Raw genomic sequence first — 22,101 nt, 5'->3', positions numbered from 1 at the left:
TTGGTCGCCAGGGCCAGCGGCGTAACCAATCTTGTTACTGTGTGCAGTAGTACCGCCTCTCTCTGCCAGCCAACCCAGCTTGCTCCTTCCCTGTCGCTGATTGGCCGATAATGTGCGGATCTATTGGTGGAGTGGGCTATTCGTCCCGAGGTCCCGCCTCCTCGAAAACATTCAGCACTCCCATTGGTCGGGAGAAGATAGGTTGCGCTCTCTCCGGTGCGGCCTAACCGGCGTGGTTTTTGGCGGTGTTTCCTAGCAGCGCAGGCCGGGTGGGGGCGCCGGGGAGGCGGGCAGGGCGGGCACGATGGTGCCGGGGGTCGGGTGGCCGGTGAGTTACGTGCTGCTGTGCGGGCAAGCAGCGCTGCTGCTGGGGAACCTGCTGCTGCTGCAGGGCGTGTCCCGGAGCCACCAGCACAACGCGACCGGGGCGGAGAGCGAGGACCGTGGGGAGGCCGAGCCCGACCAGCCCGCGGGCAGCCCGGCCCCCGCCTGTGACTATGGGGACCCGCAGGCGCCACTTGTGCTCTGCACCTACCTGTGAGTGGGAGAGGGCAGGGGGCTGCTGAGGGCGGGGTGGGCACAGAAGGGGAGGGACAAGGTGGGGAGCGGGAGTGATGAGGGGGGGCTGGGGGCGGAGGAGGAGAGGTATGGGGGCGTGGAGGAAGAACAATGTGGGGTAAGGAGAGGTCTGGGGAGTGACGTGATGCTAAGGCAGGGAGCTGGGGCACAGGGGAAAGGGCAGGAGGAGCTGGTCTTGTGCTGAGAACAGGTTTATATTGAGCAAAGAGACCCCTGCATAGTGGTCAGCAGAAAGAGGCATTCAGAAAGGGATGACAAAGTGGGATGTATGCAGGGAAGACAGGTGATGGGCTGGGATAGAGGGGATGATAACAAGAAATGGAGCACATGCAAGAATGGGTGACAGGGCTCGTGATGGTGCGTGTGAAGGGGAAGATAGAGGACCTCAACATGATGTTTTCCTTTTTGAGTTAACTTATTCTCTCCCCCCCCCCCACATTTAACTGTGTGAACATGATGGGTTTTGATCATTTACAGGCCAGAGGAGTTCATTGAATGTGAGGATCCAGTAGACCATGTCGGAAATATTACTGCACAGCGAGAATTAGGTTACGGATGTGTTAAGGTGGGCTGAAAAAAGATGCTTTTGTAACTTCTCAAAGGGTATTCACACACTGGTGGGGGGGGGGGATGTCTTGGATATCCCTGGAGCCTTAACCTGAATGAAACTTCTCCTTAGAAGAAGAGGGTGGTTTGTAATAATTGCAACCAAGAGTGCTATTCCAGCATAAGGGAATAGAATACCTCCACAAGAGCTTTCTGCTGTAGCTCTGCAGCCAGGAGATTTGGGGATGTGCTTCTCCCTCACCCATAGACGTTTATGGATTGTGGAAGTTCCCCTCTCCTGGCAGAAGCAGTATTCAGGAAGTGAAAGGAAAAGGTTTCCAAGGCACTTGCTCTTCCTGATCATAGACTTCTTAGGGAAGAGGTAAAAGTGCAGGGTCCACTTTTCTATCCCACGAGCAGTTTTGTGAGGGTGAAAACTACTATTTTCTTTCTCATCCCTCCACAGTAATCTGCTCTGCTTCCAATGGGAAAAGCAACAGGATTGAAGCACTTGAGATTTTTCAGTTAGCTGATGTACAAGGTGATATGTTGTGGACTATGTGCCACTAGGGCACAGTTAAATCTTTATCCACTGACATAGATTTCATAGTGACATGATAGGGTGTGAGGAGAAGCATAGAGTGTATGTTAATGAAACTTGCAGATCATTCTAAACTCGGAGGAGTTATAAACATCATTGAGGACCAAAAATAACATAGTGACTGAACAAGACTGCAGGCATTTACTGAACCAACAATAAGTATTAAACACTTAGTACTGAGGGCCCTCTCCCCTTTTACTTTGTGATAAGAAAATATCCTTTTAACTGGCCTTTTCCTCCCTCCCTCCTCCCCCAGGTAAATAATTTCTCAATTGTGTCTGTAATTTGTTTCCCCTCTGACAGTTTGGTGGCCAAGCCTATAGTGACGTAGACCACACTCCAGTGCAGTGCAAAGCATTAGATGGTATTGAGTGTGCAGAGCCTCGGACTTTTCTACGAGGGAATAAACCATGTATAAAGTAAGATTTATTTCCTCCAGAAATATATTACATTTTAAAAGATTGGGTTGGTAGCTAAGACGTCATTGTAACTTGCTGCTCTAACTATTGGCTGGGTTGTTGTAACTTTGTATGTATTTTTATCCTTCCTCTGTCTAAATGGATTTGCTCCCTGCCTCAGGATCCCGTGGGAACTCCTTTGTGTTTTATTGGATTGCATTGTTCATTGGCCCATATTTTCCTAAGGGTTATAATATGTAAATTCCCCAAAGTCCATTAGAGGGAGCTACTCTGTAAAAATTGAGGAGGTTGACACAGCAAAGGCTCAAGTTTATGAAAGGGTGTTTTTCTTCCTCAAATGAAACTGTATTTGAGGTTTTAATTTATTCATTCTTCATTTATTGTAGGTACACGGGCCACTACTTTATAACCACTTTACTCTACTCCTTCTTCCTGGGTTGTTTTGGAGTGGATCGATTCTGTCTGGGCCATACAGGGACAGCAGTGGGAAAACTACTAACTCTTGGAGGACTTGGTATCTGGTGGTTTGTTGATCTTATTCTCCTTATTACTGGAGGGTTGATGCCTAGTGATGGCAGCAACTGGTGCACGACTTACTGAACAGAAAAAAATACTATTTGAGAATTGACAGCAGGAGAAGTTATGTGGCATCTGTCCCTGTATGACTGGATACATTTGTTCTGCAGAGTCAGAACAGCCTGCTTTTCTGCATTTTTTTTTTTGTATAAATATATTCTGGATTTGCATAGTAAATGCAGTTGCAGAACAGTGCTATGCCTAACTTCTTTGTACATACCTCAGATTTCATTTACAAATAAACTACTCACTGTATATTCTTCCTATTCTCCAGAATAACAGATTTGACATGGCAGTTAAGTATTGTACCTTTCTTTGGATGTTCACTTCCATGCTAATGTTTCACAATAGCATGTGCTAAAGTGCTATTTTTAGCCTCTCCACTGTAAAGTGTAGCTGTTCCCAGTGCAGTGGATTTTTCAGAGGTTTATTGAATTATAGAAGTACACGTGATGAAATTTTCCTTAATGACAAATATCAGTGTGCTGTGGAAGTGATCAACAATTAAGCTTATGAGCTATTTACTTAACTCAGTGATATGTAGAAATGGGAGAAGCTTTGAGCAGCACAACTTTAACTTATTCAACATTGGTTCCTAGGTCTTATACATGGCATTGTACAAGAATACTTTAGAGAGGTGAACCTTCTTGCCTTTGTAAAAGGAGCAGAACCTACAAGCACAGAAAGTCAAGCAAATGTCTTAAAATAAAAAGTGTATGGAAAAACAGGTGCTGCTGCACTATCTTAATTGCTGTAGTAGGTGTAGGAGTCAGTCCGTTCAACCTTCTATGCAAAGCTCCACTTGCCATAGTTTAAGTTTCATTAGCTGTAGGGTAAAAATAGCTAAGGAGGCTTTTGTGTGTGTGTAGTTAGACTGAAATTAACTATTAAAGCTCTTGGAATTAGAGGGAGAAATTTAGGTCATTGGTGTATGTGAATGAATGTGCTGTGCTTTTGACTTCTGTGCTAAACAGGGTGAAGGAAAGGTAGATCAACTGTAAAATAAGTTATAGAAATCCACTGCATAAACACAAGCACTGATTTGTAAATTTTGGCTAGGGTCAGAATCACCAACTGCACTGGTAACAGGAAGTTTTGGTATTTATTTCTAGGGGAAGCTGCAGCAGGTTTTCTAGGCAAGTGTGTGTGCTCTGAAGACAGCTGTACAATTCCACTCATTTTCCAGGATTGGAGGGGAAGGGGAGAAATACACGAGGGACAGTACAGCTCATGGCCAAGTCCAGGTGTCGGTTCAGGATATTTGTAAGATAGCACAAGTGGAGAAGAACATATCTTCCCAGTTGTAGCTCTGCTCTAAGAGGCAGTAGCTCTAGCAACTTGTATACTTAGTTAAAAGCATGTAGTATGTTAAAGGTTCACAGCAGTGTAATACACAAATATACCACAAGTGTAATTTTGAGGCGGACTGGGGAGGAGGATACAACTGGTGGAGGAGTAACTGTAAGGCAGGGGTGGTAGAAGAAGGATCACAGCAGAAACTAAGAACCCAAAAACAAGCAAGGGAGACACAAGGCAGCATTAAAGAATATATGTAAATGGAATCTGGGCATTTAGTATCTGATTTTTACACTAGTCCACCATTATGAACTCACACTGCTAAGTAGCTGGTATTTTTAATCTTCCATTCACACCTTTGGAGTCAAACATTTTTTCTTAATACTTTATCAAGTGAGCATGGTCATAATTTCCAAGAGTGATTTGTAATCTAGGCTACCTCTGCTTTTGGTTGATAGTGAAGGGGCCTGATTTCCAGGGAGAGTGTGCCCAGCACTTTCTGAAAATCAGGCTGTTCGAGCACCCAAAAATTAAAGCACCTAAAAATCTCTGCTCAATCTTAAAGCTTTAGAAACAAGTATCGGTAGTTAAGAGTTTAGCTGTTTCCACTATACATGTGGAAAACTTATCTACTGGAAAGTGCTATTTTTCCAAAGTCAGTTTTTTATATCCACAAAATGTTACAGAAAAGCAAATAAAGAACAAATGATAGCTAACTTTCAGCAAAAGCACCAAAATGAATTCAAGTCCCTTTGACTTCAATCAGAATTTGACTAGGCCTCAAGTTCTCAGTAATAGGAGATCTGCATCTAACTTCAATAGTATTTCAAGTTTAGACAATAGAAGTAGCTTAGTCCACAATGTGGACTACAACCAGTATTTTTTGGCTAGCTTTAAAATTCCTTTAAATATGGAAAGGGGGGGAAAAAAACACACAGATACTTCAATAGTCACTTTCAAATGCGTTTGAAGTAAAATAAATCAAACTGATGTTATTTTCCACTGTGTATCTTAGAATTCACTTAAAAAAATCCTAACTGTGTCTAAATATTGCTTTCTGGACTACTTGTAAAAAATTTTTCCCTGCATTATACTAGAAAAAACTGCATACAGCATAAGCTTTATCTTAAGACACATAGTGCAGGTCTGACTTTGTTTAATGAAACTATTTCTGATGGAAGTCAGCCTTTAATCAATTTCATCTGGAATTATATTCAAGATCACATCTTCATTTCCTCGACGAACCACAATTGAAAGAACATCATTGTTTTTAACAGCTTCATTTACATCCTCTGTTGAGGTGACTGTTTTTCCATTAATGCTGATAATCACATCACCATCTCTCATGCCAGAGCTGCAACAAAGAAACCAGAGACTTTGAATCAGATGATAAAGCAGGGAGTAAGCTTCAGAACCCAGTTAGAACTCCTGCCTAAGTCACAGTGCTGAAATCTGTGTAAAAGGCCAGTGCTGTCTGTGTACAGATATGCCTCAAAATAGGTCTTGAATATAGCTAGGGCCTACATCATTAAGGACTTTAAAATTCAACAAGGACAACTTAAGTCAGTCCACTACTCTAGAGGTAGGCACTGTAAATTAATTCAGATAATCTAGTTATTAGAACTACACACAAACAGTATTACTATTAAACTAACACAGTTGTTGACTTCTGTATACAAGAGAAGAGGGAGAAGATGACGACTGTAATAGAAACAACTCTCCATGCAAGGAGAATCTGCTATGTGCTGTTTCTTGCTTGTACTGATTGCCCACGCTTATCTCAGTGACTCCAAAAGTTCTTCATTCTAGAGTGCATGCAGCATTCACAGGCTTGCATAGATCACACCCCAGCTTCTAACCATCTGTATCCAAATGTCAGTCAGTGTTATTGCCTCGGAACTACAGCACATTTCCTAGAATGATCACCTATCTTTTTAGCATACACATTGGGGATGGGTTTATTAGAGTCACTGGGCTAGCCACAAGCTGCTAGTTACGATGCAATATAACTCTCAGAAAAGGCCCTACTACATAGAAACAAAGCATGCAAAGAGCTGTTAGTTGAACTATTCGGTGTAACCAGCAGGACTTGAAACAACAGAGAACTGCATTGTGGTACTAAGTACTAGCTGCTCAATACATATCCTGAGTCCTGGGCAGGGTTGTTCTCAGGCTAGTCGATGCTGGGCAGCTATACTGCTATTGTTACTTGTATTCTAGATCAAAGCTAACACAGATGTGCCTACACACGTTGTAATCACACCTGTCAATTGCAATGTAGACACACCCAAAGAGGAAAGCAGTAGCATTCATGTGGTTTTTCTCCCCGTAGCGTAATGGTATCAGTTTGCGTGTGACAGATTCAGCACTCCCTTAGCAATTCCTCTTGAACTTAAGCTTTGGAAGACATTCTCCATTTCTGGTTTAAAGTACAACAGAATCTACTAGTCTTGACATCTAGACACTTAAGATTGGAAATAAGGCATGAACAGTGAGAGTAATTAACCATTGGAACAGTTTACAAAAGGTCATGGTAGTTCTTCCATCATTGGCAACTTTTAAATCAAGACTGGAAGTTTTTCTCAATTACCTGCTCTAGGAATTATTTTGGGGAAGTTCCCTGGCCTGGGTTATACAGGAAATCAGACTAGATCATCATAATAGTCCCATCTGGACTTAGAATCTATGAATTAATATCATTCTGGTCTCAGCAGTGCCCTGAACACTGGCAGCATTCTGTAGTCATTGTGTACATATATTTCATAATTACAGCTCTAACATGTTTGTTTTATGACTTACTGCTAGTGAGCACCACCCTGGAGTGTTATAAGGATGAAAAAAAGTTATGAAGAGTTAAACTATATAAAAAGTCAATCCTTTTCTACTCAAGAACACAATAAGTGATCATCTTCACAGGATGTTACACAAGTCTCAGTATTTTAGCAAAAATACAAAAAAACTAACACGCTTGATAAATCTGTCCTGATTTAAGGCACAATTCTCTACTCAAGCAAGTCTCCCATTGACAACAGCCAGAATTTTGCCCAAGTACAGAAAGCACAATAGGCCCTTTCATCCCAAACACACCAAAATCATTTGGTCTTTCAGATTTGAAAATTATATATTTTTAGAATGGGGGGTGGGCAGAAATGGATTCCGACTTGAACTGATCTTGTACTTGTAATGGCCACTCACAGAAAGCCATCCCGGTGTGGACTAGGAGTGAGCAAAATCTCAGCCTCCATTCAGAAATCATAGCATTAAAGAAGGTTGTATAGAGCTCTTACATGAACACTGCAATAGGAGCATTTGAGAGGCCCCTGCAATGCCCATGAAGAGGCAGATGGTGTAGCCTTCATCTTTAGGTTCTTACCTTGCAGCAGCCGTTCCTTGAATCACTTCAAAAACATAGACTCCAGAGTTCAGGTCCGGGAAATCTTTATCATAGATTTTCAGTTCACGGATGAGACTGAGAAAGGAAATCATGATGGTAAAACTCTTCATGTGAAATACTAATCAGCCCATTACTGCCTAATCCATTAATTTGCATGAGGCCTAGGAAAAACAGTGTCTTTTTTAATATTGCCAATTCAGAAATGGATCAGTATTATTCCATCTTGGTATTGGGTCTAGAAGACCCAACAGATTTTAAACTGGCACAGCTATAAATGCACAAATATTCCTGTTTATCCAGAAATGCAGACACTTGAAAAATTCATCTTGCAGCAAGGCTGTCAACATTCAGGGATGTTTTTTGAAAGCATAATTAATTGATGCTATGGCTCACTGTGAGCGAGTCTCAATGCAAAGTCCTAAATACAAACATTCACACTAACAACTGGATTCTTATGCTTGAAGCAGCTTTTTTAACCCCTTTCAGACATATTAAAACAACTTTAAAAATAGTAACCATGAAACTTATTATTTGGTGCCACTTTCCCCTCAGAGGCATGTTTGCAATTTTCTAACCTGAATATCATGCTACTATTGCCTGCTGACATTTTTAAGTTCTCTAGGACCCTTGGTATTCCTCTGGATTCCCTAGTCACCCGCATAATCGCCATTATTATTACCACCACTGTAGAACTCAGAGGCTCCAATCTAGACCATGGCCTCACCTTTGGCATTGTACAGATGCCTATGAGGATAGTGCCTGCCCCAAAAAGCTTGCCAACTAAGTGACAAAGGGTGTGGGTCATAATCAATACATACACATAAAAGCAATTATATCTGTTTTATTATAAATAGATAAAGTGTTGGCTTACCCCCAGCCTACTTATGGTTAATGAGCTTACTTTGTCAAGCGCTTTGAGATTCCTGGAGCATGAACAGCACTGCATAGGAGCAAATTCCGTCTATACTTATCTCCGGGTCCGGCAGTAAGCAATCGATCTTCTGGGATCGATTTATCGCGTCTTGTCTAGATGCGATAAATCGATCCTGGAAGTGCTCCCCGTCGACACTGGTACTCCTGCTCTGTGAGAGGAGTACGCAGAGTCGACGGGGGAGCCTGCCTGCCGCGTGTGGACCCGCGGTAAGTTCGAACTAAGATAGTTCGACTTCAGCTACGTGAATAACGTAGCTGAAGTTGTGTATCTTAGTTCAAAGTGGGGGGTTAGTGTGGACCAGTCCTTTTAGTGGAAGTTCTGTAAATGCACCAGAATCTCTACAGCTCCCAGGAAGAGAGTTATGGCTGAACTACTTCTTGACTATCTGCTAGAGACTGTCTTGATCTCTCTGTTCTTACAGTGAGGGTATGTCTTTGAGATGGGGGAGAGGAGATGGTGGGATGACACACCTGCACTAGTTCTGATTGAGCTAGCACACTAAAATAGGGTCTAGCTATGGTGGCATGAGCAGTGGGAGGGACTAGCCGCCCCTAGAATGTAGCTGTCCAAGATACTAGGCACAGACTGAGGGCAGTTAACCCATCCGGCTGCTTGTGCCACCACAGCTACATTCTATTTTTATCGTGTTAGCTCAATCAAAGCTAGTGTGGGTACATCTCCCGAGCTGGGAATCACACACCCCCATTTCAAATGATAGTGTGTGAGACTGCATGAAAGTGGTGACGAGTGCAGAAAACAAAGCTTACTTAAAAGTGAGGGGAAGCATTCGGAATCCCATGTATTTCTTCTTGGGTCGAATCGTCCCTAGAAGGACAGAGTCAACATTCATGAAATCAAATAAGACACAGCAAAACTGTACTTCCAGAAACATCAGGCATTTGCTTAGAATGTCCAAGGGGGGAAAGTGGGTTTTAGGTGCTGACAAAACAGCTCCAATTTTAAATTCTATTGGGTCATTGTGAGAGTAACATTTACAATGATAATGTTGAAAAGAAAATCCACATTTATGGTATAGTTTAAGCTTGCTACAATGTTTACATCAGAAGATGGAACTATGGGCCCAGTAAAGTCAGTAGAATGCAGAACAGCTATGGTCTTCCACTGACTTCAATGGGCTTTGGATCAGAACCTTCAACAGCAAACCTCACCCTGACGGGGGCCTCGGGAACAGGGCTGTGACTGGCCATGCACATTTGTGTAGGTCACAGGAGATGCACAGTAGTAGAGGCTGCTTATAGGGACGGGGAGTGGGATTCTGACATCTCTTTACAAGTCTCTGTGAAGCCCATCACTGGCCACCTGTGGCTGGACTGATGAAAGGTCGTCTCTGGCAGTTACAGCTGTCTGTCTGTCTGTCTCTCTCTCTCTTTATTCATACAGATCAGTCAGTGAGCTAATAAAATATAAGTCCTAGCACCAGCAAGTGAGGATGCTTCTCACATGTTAAATGAGATGGAAGGTCCTCGAGAATGGGACAGAGGCCTTGGCTACACTTGCGAGTTGCAGCGCTGTAAAGCCGCCCCCAGTGCTGTAACTCACTCCCCGTCCACACTGGCAAGGCATTTGCAGTGCTGTATCTCCGTGGTTGCAGCACTGCATGTACTCCACCTCTCCGGGAGGAATAGCGAGTGCAGCGCTGCCGCTGCAGCACTGCGGCGCCAGTGTGGCCGTCCAATGCGCTGTGAATGGCCTCCAGAATTATTCGGCAGTATCCCACAATGCCTGTTCTAGCCACTCTGGTCATCAGTTCAAACTCTACTGCCCTGGCCTCAGGTAACCAACCATGTGACCGACCCTTTACATTCCCTGGGAATTTTAAAAATCCCCTTCCTGTTTGCTCAGCCCGGCGTGGCGTGGAGTGCTATCAACGAATCTTTCCAGGTGACCATGCCTCCATGCGCCAAGCGAGCCCCAGCATGGGGCAATGGCGAGTTGCTGGACCTCAATGTTTGGAGCGGAGGAAGCTGTACAGTTCCAGCTGCGCTCCAGCCGTAGGAATTACGATACCTTCGGGAAGGTATCAAAGGACATGATGGAAAAGGGCCATGACCGAGATGCCCTGCAGTGCAGGATTAAAGTGAAGGAGCTACGGAGTGCCTATCACAAAGCCCGCGACGCAAACGGCCGCTCGGGTGCTCCCCTCGCAACCTGCCGATTCTACAAAGAGCTGAATGCGATACTTGGGGTTAACCCCACCTCCACTCCAAGCACCACCATGGACACTTCAGAGCCAGTGTGAAGGGGTGGGGTGGAGGGAGGAAAACGGGAGTGATGGTGGTGGGCCGGATGGAGACACCCCGGAATCCCTGGAGCCTCAGCTGTTCGGACTCCATTTCCCACAGACAGATCGCGCTGCACAGAAACCGTTGAAAGATGGTGCCAAAGGTGGACGGAAACAAAGGGATTTCTGGGATGCGAAGCGATGCATCACGGGGCATTGGGACAGGACCCAGAATCCCCCGCACCCATGCCCCCTTCCCACAACCCACGGCGCCAGAATGGGAAAAGGTGCTCTGTGGGATAGCTGCCCATAATGCACCGCTCCCAATAGCACTGCAGTTGCCGCAAATGTGGCCACGGCAGTGCGCTGGGCAGCTGTCAGTGTGGACAGACTGCAGCGCTTTCCCTACTCAGCTGCACGAAGTCAGGTTTAACTCACAGTGCTGTACATCTGCAAGTGTAGCCAAGGCCAGAGAGACACAGAGCATAAGTGGAGGGAGTGGCTTGGTCGGGTGACTCTAAACTAACATGTTTGTGAGGAACCTGCAGAATACAGCAGGCAAAAGGTGCCTACATCTAGAATGAGGGCCCGGTTAAGCACCAGCCACTAAGAGAGCATCATATCTCACTGCAGCACAGAGTGTATCCAACAGGCAGTCGGGGGTTGCAATTTTGACTTTATTCCCATTTTCCACAGATGTCCCGTACACCAATCTCTCCAGAGAGTCCTCACTTAGCCCCCTCCTTCATTCCCCTAATGCAGCTGGCTCCTCATTACCATTCCCAATGCTGAATACAGACTGAAGAGAGGTGTTCCCTCCCTGCCTCCACCTGTAGGGCACAACCTGTTGTCTATACAGTGCTCCCAGGCTGCTTAGAAGGGAGGTACCCAAACAGCCCTCAATACGTTGTGTCAGTTGTCAAGCGGAGCTGGGAGCTCAGCTCCACCAGTGGCAGCACAGCATGCTATCCTTACAGTTAAGCCGGCCTGTCACTCCACCCCATGCAGTTTAGACTCTGAATATAAGTTAGCAGGTTTGTGAACAGTGACCCGAGCGCATTTATTCCAAGGTCTCCATTCCCAAGGGAATTTGGGTACCAATAAGAAACCACAATACCTGTGAGTGCACCCCAGCTGCAGCTCCATCAACACAATGCTGATGGCACAACTACCTGTCTGGGACAGCTTGAAACTCTTGTTCTAACATAGCATGTTGCAGCCAAATGTATGTTTCCTGGGTGCGCCAAGTCCCCACGAGGGCTGCATTCTTAACATCTTACCACATGATATGGGTTTGCCCTCGTAATATGCTACGGAGAAATTTCATGTCCATCTAACCAAACCACATACCAGTTACTTTCACACAAAGGTTAGTTAATCTGAATTAATTGGCACACTGGGAAGAGATCGTTCTCTCATTATGACTAGTACCAATGTTGGAGATGACAACTAATTTACAGATTTAAAAAATGTATTAAAGTGAATGTTTCAAATTAAATGTACACAAGTTAAGAGGGAAGGTACTGTACATCTCGGGTCAGGCTTAGGTTATGAGGGATTATAGGTGTCAGTTGCAAGGGTGAAGAGATACATACATATCACATAACCGGCATAGATCCAGATTGGGGTGCAAGAGTTTTTCAAGTGTCAGTGGATAAGTGGACTTGGGTACACCACCCATGGAATGTATAAGGAGTCCAAGTCAGTATTGGGTAGTGAATGAGTACATGGGTGGGGTGCGTCCCTTGGTTCGTCAGGGAAGGAAGTAGGTTATTTCCTTGGTCGGTGGTCTCAGTTACTCAGTACTAAAATGGTATTTTAGTCTGTGCGCAGCACATGGGAGAGACCTTCTCAGTTTACAGTACATTAAGCCATTCATTGTAACTGTCACACAGCCATACCTCCCTCCATGCCCACATCTGGGTCAGAGGAGTATAAGCGTGGATAAGAGATTAGACAGCATCACAAAAGGTCTCATCATCTGCTGAACACAACACTCCTACCTTTCATCTGCCGGTCGTGAGATTCTTCTAGGAACTGACGGATTCGGTCAGAGGGGATTGCAAAGGAGATGCCAGCCGTTACCTTCAGCGTATTTATCCCTACAACTTCACCGTCCTGTTACAGAGAACGTAGCAAGAGTAACGAGGCCTGGCTTATACAACACTGCTTTCTGGGACACTTTTGGTGCAAGGTTTGCAAGAGCCAACAATGTATCGTGTTATTGGGGTGGCAAGCACTTTCACAGCAAAACTGACTCAGTGCTGGCAGACTGGCATTGGAAAATTAGTTGGTCATATGACCATAGGTACATGTAAAAGGACCAAGTAAAGCTATCCACATGGCTGCATTTGTTAACACTACAAACAAACAAGTGCTATAGTACAAGGGAAGAGTAACTAACTATTTCCCCCCACCATTTAATTCCAATTAGTGAATACAAATTTAGAATTATAAAGACTCCAACTTGAAAATAAAGTGAGGAGAGAATCAGATCCGAGGACCCCAGAACACCTAAACACTGGGCTTTGGGGGGTCTGAGTACAGATCATTAGGGTAAGTGGAAACCATGGTATTAGTAGGTTCAGAATGGTATAACCAGAATCCAGCTTCCCAGCAAAGTGTTTGATGCAACCATGTGCCTGCAGTAAGAATGCACTGCAGTGCTAATCCTTTCCATGTCTTTGCCCTGCCATTAAAGGGAGCCATTCTTTGTCTTATTAGCACCCAGGATCTCATCCTGCAGAGTGACAGACAAGTTCTACTCAGTTAATGGGAGCTGTAAGTGCTCAGCACCTGGCAGGACTGAACACGTGGAGTAGCCACAACAGCATTCTGCCGTTGCTTGTACACACCAAGAAAGTGACGGTATTTGATGTGGAAAGTTTTCAGGTTGTGTTAGTTACAAAGGCTGCCATGGTTCAGAGGGTGCAGTTTGTCGCCTGTGTATTAAGTACATTCAGGGCCAGATTTTCTAAACAGCTTAGCACCTGGCCATAGTTGTCACAGTGGTCACTTCTGGGTGCTGACTCTTTAGCATGTCTGAGCCTTATTGTACAGTGTCCACTCTGTAGTGTGACTAGTGACAGATTCTGCTTTCTCACACTCTTCTGCCCATCTGTTCTCACAGGTGCTCCTTGAGTTTAGATGCAGAGAGTCTCCCCGGGATATAATAATGTTTGTGATGGGTAGCTACATTCTCAAAAGCATTCCCAGATTAAGACAAGGGCTTTCCCAATATTTCGAATAGCAATAGCTCAGTTCTGTTCACTTAACTCCAGGGTGAAATAGAACCATCATGTGTATTAGATTGCAAAACACAACGTTAAATAAATGTAGAATCTAAGGGGAATTTAAATTAGAATGTGTGGGTGGGGATGGGAGATAAAACCAGATTCTCTTCTCGCCTGCCACGTAATCCCACTGGATTCAATGGAACGATCCCTGATTTAGGAAACTGTAGTAGGGCTGGTGAAAAGTTTTCTGTTGAAACTGTTTTTCCAACACAGAGTTGGGTTTTCAAGGAAACAAAGGTTTTCCACAGAAGAGTCTATTTTCTGTGGGAAAAAAAATCTTTCCACAAAGATTTCAGTCAAAATCTTTTGGTTTCCAATTTTTCAGTTAACATTCAGAAATTTCTGTGGAACGTTTTGATGAAAATGAATAGGGTTTTTTTTTGTCCAAACTTTCCATAAAAAAAATATGATACCAGGTCTAATTGGAAGTGAAAAGAGAATTCAGCCTTCACAGGGTTAAAGACATTGGGCTTAACTTCACATAATGATGCCATCATTTAAATAACTTTATTCTACTAGCAGCTACAGTAAAAAAAGTAAAAGCCCACACAGGATGCTTGTCAATAAATTAATAGGAAATTGAGAGGAACTTTAGAAATAGGCAAATATTGGCAGCGAAGAGGGAAACTTACCAAGTTCACCAAGGGCCCACCTGAATTTCCATACTGCAAGAGAATACAATTGGAGAGGACTTTACAGTCACATTAAGATCACCCCTCCCTGACAAAATTTGCTGGCGTCTGAGGAAGGTACTTTTGTATTGAAATAATCCTGAAACCCATAATTTGCTGGGGGGTTATTAAGGAGAGTTCTAGACATCAGTGAGAAAATACCCCAATGTGAAAGGGGGCAGAATAGTTTAGGAACCGCAAGGCATACGAACACAAGCTTTCCCTTCATGCAAAAAAAGAACTCCCCCTTTGTACCTGCACACAGGACTAGTCAGGCCAAAGGCCCTTCTGGGCATCCTTGCCAGGAAGCGTAACCCCTTATCAACAGGTGAATGAGTCCTGAAAGCATCAGACCCTTTAGCAAGGTCATTGTGCAGGTAGCATCTCTTTACTGATGAAAAGATCTCACAGAACTAACAGGCTATGGGAGGGCTTTGGTCAAATTTGCTGCACAGATACGGTTACATCTAACTCCCATTCTTCATGTCAGTCACTCATGAGCCACCCCCCAATGAGAAGCACAGAATATAGCTCCAAGACACATTTATGATGATAATGGAGTCTGTATATTACAGCAGTTGTGTGGCCTGGACTCTCTTTATTTCCAGCCACTTAATTGCAGTCAGGGAAGCGAAAGCCATGCTAAACACTTCCCTAATGTTACTTTCCTCCATAAGACATTGTTGTGGTTAGCTCATGGATGTGAGGTGAATGCAAACGGGAGAGGCATCCATGAGACCATCTCTGTTAATTACAGTGTAGTTCATACAATGAAAAGTTTGGGAACTCTTTGGGCATCATTCTCTAAGGAACACAGGAACCCCAGTTAAATCTAACTGAAGAACTCTCCGCTGCTGTGGACATGCCTAAGGTCCCCATCCCTGAAGGGGAAGTCTCTAGACTTGGCACTTACATTGATGATGGCATCTGTCTGAATGTACGCCATGTCAGAGTCCTTCAGGCCAAGCTCCTTGCTGCCTCTTTGAGTGCTGCTGATGATTCCTGTTGTTACAGTGTTTTGTAAGGAGAAGGGACTGCCCAGCGCCACCACAAACTCCCCAGGACGGAGGTCAGAGGATCTGCCCAGCAGTAGTACAGAGAGGGCAGTCTGGGGAGGAGGCAGAACAATCAAACTGGTCACATACTGCTAGACACTGATTCCTTAGACTAGTACAGAAGCCCACAGGCTCCAGGAGAAGGCGTTATTCTGTAGGCAGCAGAGCAGATACTCAAGGGTTATTAAACACTCTGAAGTTCAGGATTCCTAGGTTTAATCCAGGGGTAGGCAACGTGCGGCACACGAGCTGATTTTCAGTGGCACTTACCCTGCCTGATTCCTGGCCACCGGTCAGGAATGCAGACATGAAGATGTCTTCATACGGCAGGGTTCATTCAGATCAGCACATATTTTGAATCCTTTAGGGCATGTTATCTAAGGGATAATTGCTTCTGGCAGACTAGCCTTCTCACTAACAACATGGAAATACTCATAGCACGCGCACATATAGGACAGCATGGATCAGAGGCAGGTCTACTCAACTTGTGAGTACAAACATAGGTTTTGATGGGTAAAAAGACATTCTGTGGACAATTTCCAGAAAAATTTGACCCTCAATGGGTCCAATCGCATTGTTCCATTTCATCACAGCACTTCCTCCATGAAGCCCCACCTCACATACTTCACCTAGTGGGAAGTCTTTGAAAGAATTTCCTAGTGCTCCCTAGGTGAGAGTGACAGATTCCCCGCTTGATCACACTCTGGCTTGGCTTGTCATATGATGGAATAATGTTCTTCATGGCATCTGACACTCAAACACTCTTCAGTATTTAAAATACCTAGTAAGAGCGGTGTACTGCCTCCCACGGCCATGCCAGAAATATTAGCCATTCTCTGCCTTTCACAGTTTGGAAAGAACCTCTGCCCTGCTGCGGTCATTAATGGGATGGCTGTAAATCATTGCACTGCCTACATCACCTCTCTTCTTCACTTTACCAGTATTTCAGTGGGACATGCTGTGGACATATACTGACTCTCCTTTCAATTCAATGGGGGAGTTCAGCTTAAAACAATCAATGTCACAATATGGTCTTTTATTGACTCACACCAGCCAACCATTAGGGTTCAGGAGTTTTTAAATACAGCTCCAAAAACAGTTCTCCTATGAAAATACCATGGACAATTTCTTTGGGTAGATTTACATCCCCCCTTTGGAAGCTGAATCTTCCATTATATTTAGTTACTTCCACCCCACCCCCATGGCTTTGCAAATAAGATGGTTTCTATTTTTTTTCCTTTTAAGTAAAGAACAAACAGAATACCCCCAACTAATTCCCACAGAGCAGGGCCAGCTTTACTGTTTTTGCCGCCCCAAGCAGCGCGCCGAATTGCTGCTGCGGACGGTCGGGGCAGTCCGTGCGCCGTTAGGGCGGCACTCACATTTCCTGCTGCCGGATTGCCGCCTCCACGGAAACGCACGTGCTGCCCTAACAGCACACGACTGCCCCGGCCATCCGCAGCAGCAATTCAGCGCGCTGCTTGGGGGCAAAAACACATGGACTGCCGCCCCTTGCAGATTGCCACCCCAAGCACTTGCTGGGAACGCTGGTGCCTGGAGCCCGCCCTGCCACAGAGAGACACAGAATCCCTTATAGACACACACTTCGTACAGAGATACAAACTGGGCAGCAAAATGAAAGTTTACTCCAAGAAGGTGGAAGGTTTGGAGTGTTTTGTTGTTTGTTTTTTTAAATACCTATTTGGAGTAGAACTAGTTCTTTTATTAGTGTAATTAAAAGTTATTTGGAAAAAAAAATCAACAGCATCTTCCTGCAGCTACTAAATGAGAGCCGCTTGTAAACAGAGATATAGGGAATGTACTTGAACTAGGTAAGACCAACCTCTCTGCGGTGGGGCAGCTCCTAAACGCTGTGCCCAGAAAGGTTATAACCATGCTTTCCCCGATACCACTATCAGCAGCCTGCCCCACTAAGTCTTGTAGAGGAAAGACCACTACCTACCAAACACACAAATGCACCAGCTTTAAGTTTAACCCTCAGTTTATTTTCTGCTTCCCTAACTGATGGACCTCCCCAGAGAGCTCAGTCATACTCACATCAGGATATATTTTGATCAGGGCTATGTCCAACTTGTGGTCGACATCTTTGATTTTAGCTTCGTACTGCTCCCCGCTCTTGAGCTCCACTCGGATTCTCTGCTTATTGGTGAGGACATGCGCATTAGTGACAATCAGTCCTTCCTCTGACACTATGAATCCGGAGCCACTGGACACAAGAACTTCTTGGCTTGAGTAGGACACCCTGTGCAATGAATGAGTTATGTTGTTGCTGTAAGTCTGAGTTCGTACCAAGATGCACGCTGAAGAGAAGTACTTTCTGATATAAGCCTCACAACAGTACCATAATGTTAATCTTCATCCTAAATCCCCCCTCCTTTTTTTTTTTTTTTATAAAAGGAGGAACAGTACTGGGAATATCTTAAAAGCTAGACCACAGGTTGCCAACATGAATGGCCCTTGTTCAACCAGGACCCTGGGGGAGCAAAAATTCTATATCACTACAACTACACTAGATTACTAAAATGGAAAGTTTTAAAATATTGTGTATTTCTTTATAGTTTTTCCATCACCCTCATCTTGGTCAAGGAAACTAATTGGCAACACTTTTTAAAAGTCCATTTCTTATCAATTTTACTTTCTGGTTCTCATGCTGTGGCCCAGGGCTGCAATAGTTGGACTGGAGATGCTGCAGGGGAATCTTTGTTTGTTCTTCTTAAAGTCATAAAAACATTTATATTTGTTTAGGTTTCACAAGTGCTTGTTTATACAAAACCTAACTTTTGGTCCAGATTTGACAGGAGTGTCCCTTTTAATCAAATAGTAAACAAAATAGCATTATTTACAAGTGTCAGGCTTTCTGATCTCGCATTTTAAGCCTCTTCGGTGACATTTCTATAGGATTGTTTTACTATCCACAGCAACAGCCCAGGGCAGTCTATCCCCCTCTCCATTTAAATGGTGTTTACATGCCTAACTATAATTAATCCTGATGGGAGCTCCCTGTGCCAATCTCAGGCACATCCAGAGGAAGACAATTTTATGGATTTCTTCCTCCACACAGTGGTCTATTTATTCAAATGTTCATGAATGAGAGTCTGATTTGCTGCTTCTATACCATAGTTCACAGATGTTTGCAAAAAGTGCTCCCAACCACCTCTACCAGCAAATTCATTATGAAACAGTTTTAAACCAACAGCCTTAATTTGGCATCCTTACCTGCGAAAGAGCTCAAGATGGACAACAGCTGGAGCAATCTTCTCCACAACATCAGCAATAAAATTAAACTTGTACCTCAGGCTGTCAGGATGGAAGGAGCCTAGGGGCAAAGGTTTTAATTCCTATTTATCATTTTCCACTACACATGGAAATCATTACAGTAATGAGCAACCACTGACTTGCTTCTCAAACTCTCACCATATAAATCACCATCTGCTCACTTTCAAACAGAACTACAAATCAGACTGCAAGCTCTTTTTTGAGAGAGACTTTATCTTCATTTACCTAGCAAAATGGGTCTAGATCTTGACAAGGGCTTTGGGCACAATCACAATTTTAATATTCAACAACAACAAGTTTCCAGGTTGTATCTCTCACACAAAGGCTTTTGGGAACCATCTAATCACCAAGACCACCCACTTGCCTCACCTTTCAATATTATTCTGCAGCTTGTTAGCCCTTTATTCCCAGCCACTGACCAGTGTGTTTATCCGATTGTTCACCATGGACCCTTTTGTGCTAGAACAGATACCTGAGCTGTACACATCACTGCTCCATCTGCTTAGTCAATGACCAGTTCTCTGCACCTTCTTAAGGAATATCTACTTTGTGTTTTTTACATAGGATTGATCTTGTTAAATGTTGAAATATTGTGAATAGCAAAAAATAAATCAGGTAGACAATTTCTTGGACATAAGCAGAAGTTTGTAGCATAGATAGGATAACATGCCAAGGGTGTGTTTTTTCCAGGCATGTGGTTGTACTAATCATTATGTTTGAGCTCTGGATGGTATTTTCCCTCTCAAGGGAATGCTGGCAAAGACCCTAGAGATTTTTCACCTTCCCCTTGGGCAGTGGGTGGAAGGATCCTGTGTTATTAGATGGATCATATATGGAGAATACAGCATTCAGTTACTCACTTCCACTATGTTTATTTTAATATTAAGTCATGGCTGGCAGTGAAGGGTGTCAAGAAGCAAGAGGGATCCTACTGACTAGATTCCATTCAATGCACTGTTGAAGTATAAGACTGTAACTGTTTAGTTGAACTGGCCCACCTTCAGGCTCTGGGAGATACCATCTGGATTCCTCCTATACAGTGTCTTAATCTTCAGGGAGAAGTAGAGCAAAACAAGTATACTGAGACTAGACCCCAAAGAATTTGCTTAAACTTGGCTTTCCTTATTTGCCATGCAAGAACTCATTGCCATAGAGGCAAAAAACTGTTTTCCATCTCACTAGTTTAATCAGCACCATCCTGTTAGGCTTTTAACTCTCCAAAGCTGGTATTTACAGATTAAATAGGCAGTCCTTGATACCCTTAAATCTAAAGGTGTTTACCCTTGGAACTTTACTGAAATAGCAATTACGGAACAATGATGTCAATATAAGTCCCCATTTTGGACACACTTATTCCAGAATAGCTGTTTCATTAAGTATCCAAATGTAGACTAGTCCTGAAAAAGAACTCTGGGTAATCCTGCTGCTGAACTCAAAAACTTGTGCTGATAGACTCAGGCCTCTGGTCCTGCACCTGGTTGGATCCTTCACTCTGGACTTGACCAATTAGAACCTTAGGGAGAAATAGCATTTACACACCCTCTGTGAAACTTCATTCATTCATTCCAAAAGTAGCGGCATGATCCCTGCCTCGCCCAGGAAACAGGAGCAAAGGGAAATGAAAAATAAATCTGATCTCACAGGGGAGAAGTAAGAGACTAGAAGGGAACAAAACAGAGAAAGTGGGAAGAAGGGAGGGAGACGGAACCTAGCAGACACTGAGTGCAGGAGAAGGGATGAGAAGAGAGTCAGGTGGCAATAGAGAGCAAGGAGAGGAGAGACTGAGCGGGAGAAGGGGCTGGGCAGAAGGATGCTGTGTTTGGTAGGACGGGCTGGCTGGCTGCTCGGATAGGTGGGGTAGGTAGGGGGAGGTTAGCTGGTAAGGGAACAGGCTGGGTCGGGGACGAGGACGCCGATTAGTTGGGTCGGACTCGGCGTGTCCCTGACCTGACCCAACTCCCCTCAGCCGCTCCTGTGCCCGGCTCCCCTCCCGGGGGGTGGGAGGCAGGTATCTGTGGGGCGCAGGGAGAGTTGCGGGGGTCAGCGGGTCCCTTACCTGGCTCCCCGCAGCCGCCCTTCTGCACGGGGATGGCCGGGGGCGCGTCCTGCAGCCGCGCCCGCCGGTTCTCGGCCCGCAGCTGGCACAGGCTGCGGTAGGTGCGGCCGTCGCTGCCGCACACGGGCAGGGGGGAATCGGCGCAGATGCAGGTGCCGCCCCGGGCCGGGCGGGCGGCGGGGCGCTGGCAGCGCAGCCCGTGGGCGCAGAGCCCGCCCGCGGCGCAGGGCCGCCCCTCCCCGGGCGCGCAGATCCAGCAGCAGCCGCAGCGGTCGGGCTGGAGCAGCCCCCCGGCGGCCAGGCAGGGCTGGGGGTCCCGCGGGGGGCAGCGCGCCGGCTCACACACCGTTGGGCAGGGCACGGCCGGGGGCGGCCGCGGCTCCCCCAGGGGGGCGGCCAGCAGCAGCAGGAGCCAGCGGAGCCCGCACAAAGGCGGCCCCATGGCTGCGGGGATACACCAGGGTCAGGCTGCTCCACGGCTGTCCCGCTGTCCGGCGCGGCCCCGCTCCCTTTAAGGGCTGCCCCTGGCCTCACCGACTCCCGTCGGGGAGGAGCCGTGGGCCCGGCCCCTGCCAAGCACAGCGGGTGGCTCCTGCAGCCAGGGGCACCTTCCCCAGCGCAGCCGGGCCGGGCGAGCGCTGCCTCTTGGCCAATAACCCGCGGCAGAGCAGCCTTGGGGGCAGAGGCGCTGACAGGAGGGGTGCTGGTTTACAAGCTCGGTCTCAGCACCCACCTAGAAATGATTCCAGCGCTCCTGGCAGGGGTTCCCCGTCCCCTACTGGGCCTTACAGGCTCCTGCCTCGGGGAGCGGCTCTGTGCTGAGCGCAGCCAGGTGAGCCTGGAGCTAAGGCCTGGGCCACGCTACAGGTTAGCCCTAGCTGGGGCTATCAGTGTCCTCACTGACATTTGGCTCCCACCCCTGTGCCCATTTAGTAACCCCAGCTGCCCCAGCGGGGTGGAGTCAGGGTGGACGTAGTTAGTATTACTTACATGGCCTGTTACTGGCTTTCAGGAGCCAGCCTGCCAGGTCACACACTAACAGTACTATTGAGACACACACTCCTGGTGAGGTCCTATGCTGCTCACAGGAGAAGCCAAGCATGCGCACACACACACACACAAGTGCTGTAATAACTGCA

General features: G+C 45.6%; 2 protein-coding genes across 2 annotated transcripts; one reads left to right on the top strand and one right to left on the bottom strand.

Annotated features, from left to right (window-relative positions):
• The first annotated feature begins 202 nt into the window (after positions 1–202).
• Positions 203–2,976, top strand: TM2D2 (TM2 domain containing 2). Its single transcript, XM_034762012.1, has 4 exons — positions 203–537; positions 1,057–1,144; positions 2,030–2,145; positions 2,532–2,976. The coding sequence occupies exons 1-4, from the start codon at positions 305–307 to the stop codon at positions 2,743–2,745; spliced, it is 651 nt and encodes a 216-aa protein (XP_034617903.1). The 5' UTR covers positions 203–304; the 3' UTR covers positions 2,746–2,976.
• On the bottom strand, positions 2,857–21,451 carry HTRA4 (HtrA serine peptidase 4). Its single transcript, XM_034762011.1, has 9 exons — positions 20,963–21,451; positions 18,847–18,946; positions 17,668–17,872; positions 15,468–15,662; positions 14,516–14,548; positions 12,591–12,705; positions 9,113–9,170; positions 7,391–7,486; positions 2,857–5,371 (listed from the first exon to the last, which is right to left on the bottom strand). Exons 1-9 carry the CDS (start codon positions 21,402–21,404, stop codon positions 5,206–5,208), a joined length of 1,410 nt encoding a protein of 469 aa, XP_034617902.1. The 5' UTR covers positions 21,405–21,451; the 3' UTR covers positions 2,857–5,205.
• Positions 21,452–22,101: the final 650 nt, after the last annotated feature.

Source organism: Trachemys scripta, chromosome 2, assembly GCF_013100865.1.
Source record: "Trachemys scripta elegans isolate TJP31775 chromosome 2, CAS_Tse_1.0, whole genome shotgun sequence".
NCBI classification, from domain to species: domain Eukaryota; kingdom Metazoa; phylum Chordata; order Testudines; family Emydidae; genus Trachemys; species Trachemys scripta.
This window is presented reverse-complemented; position numbering and strand designations above follow the sequence as displayed.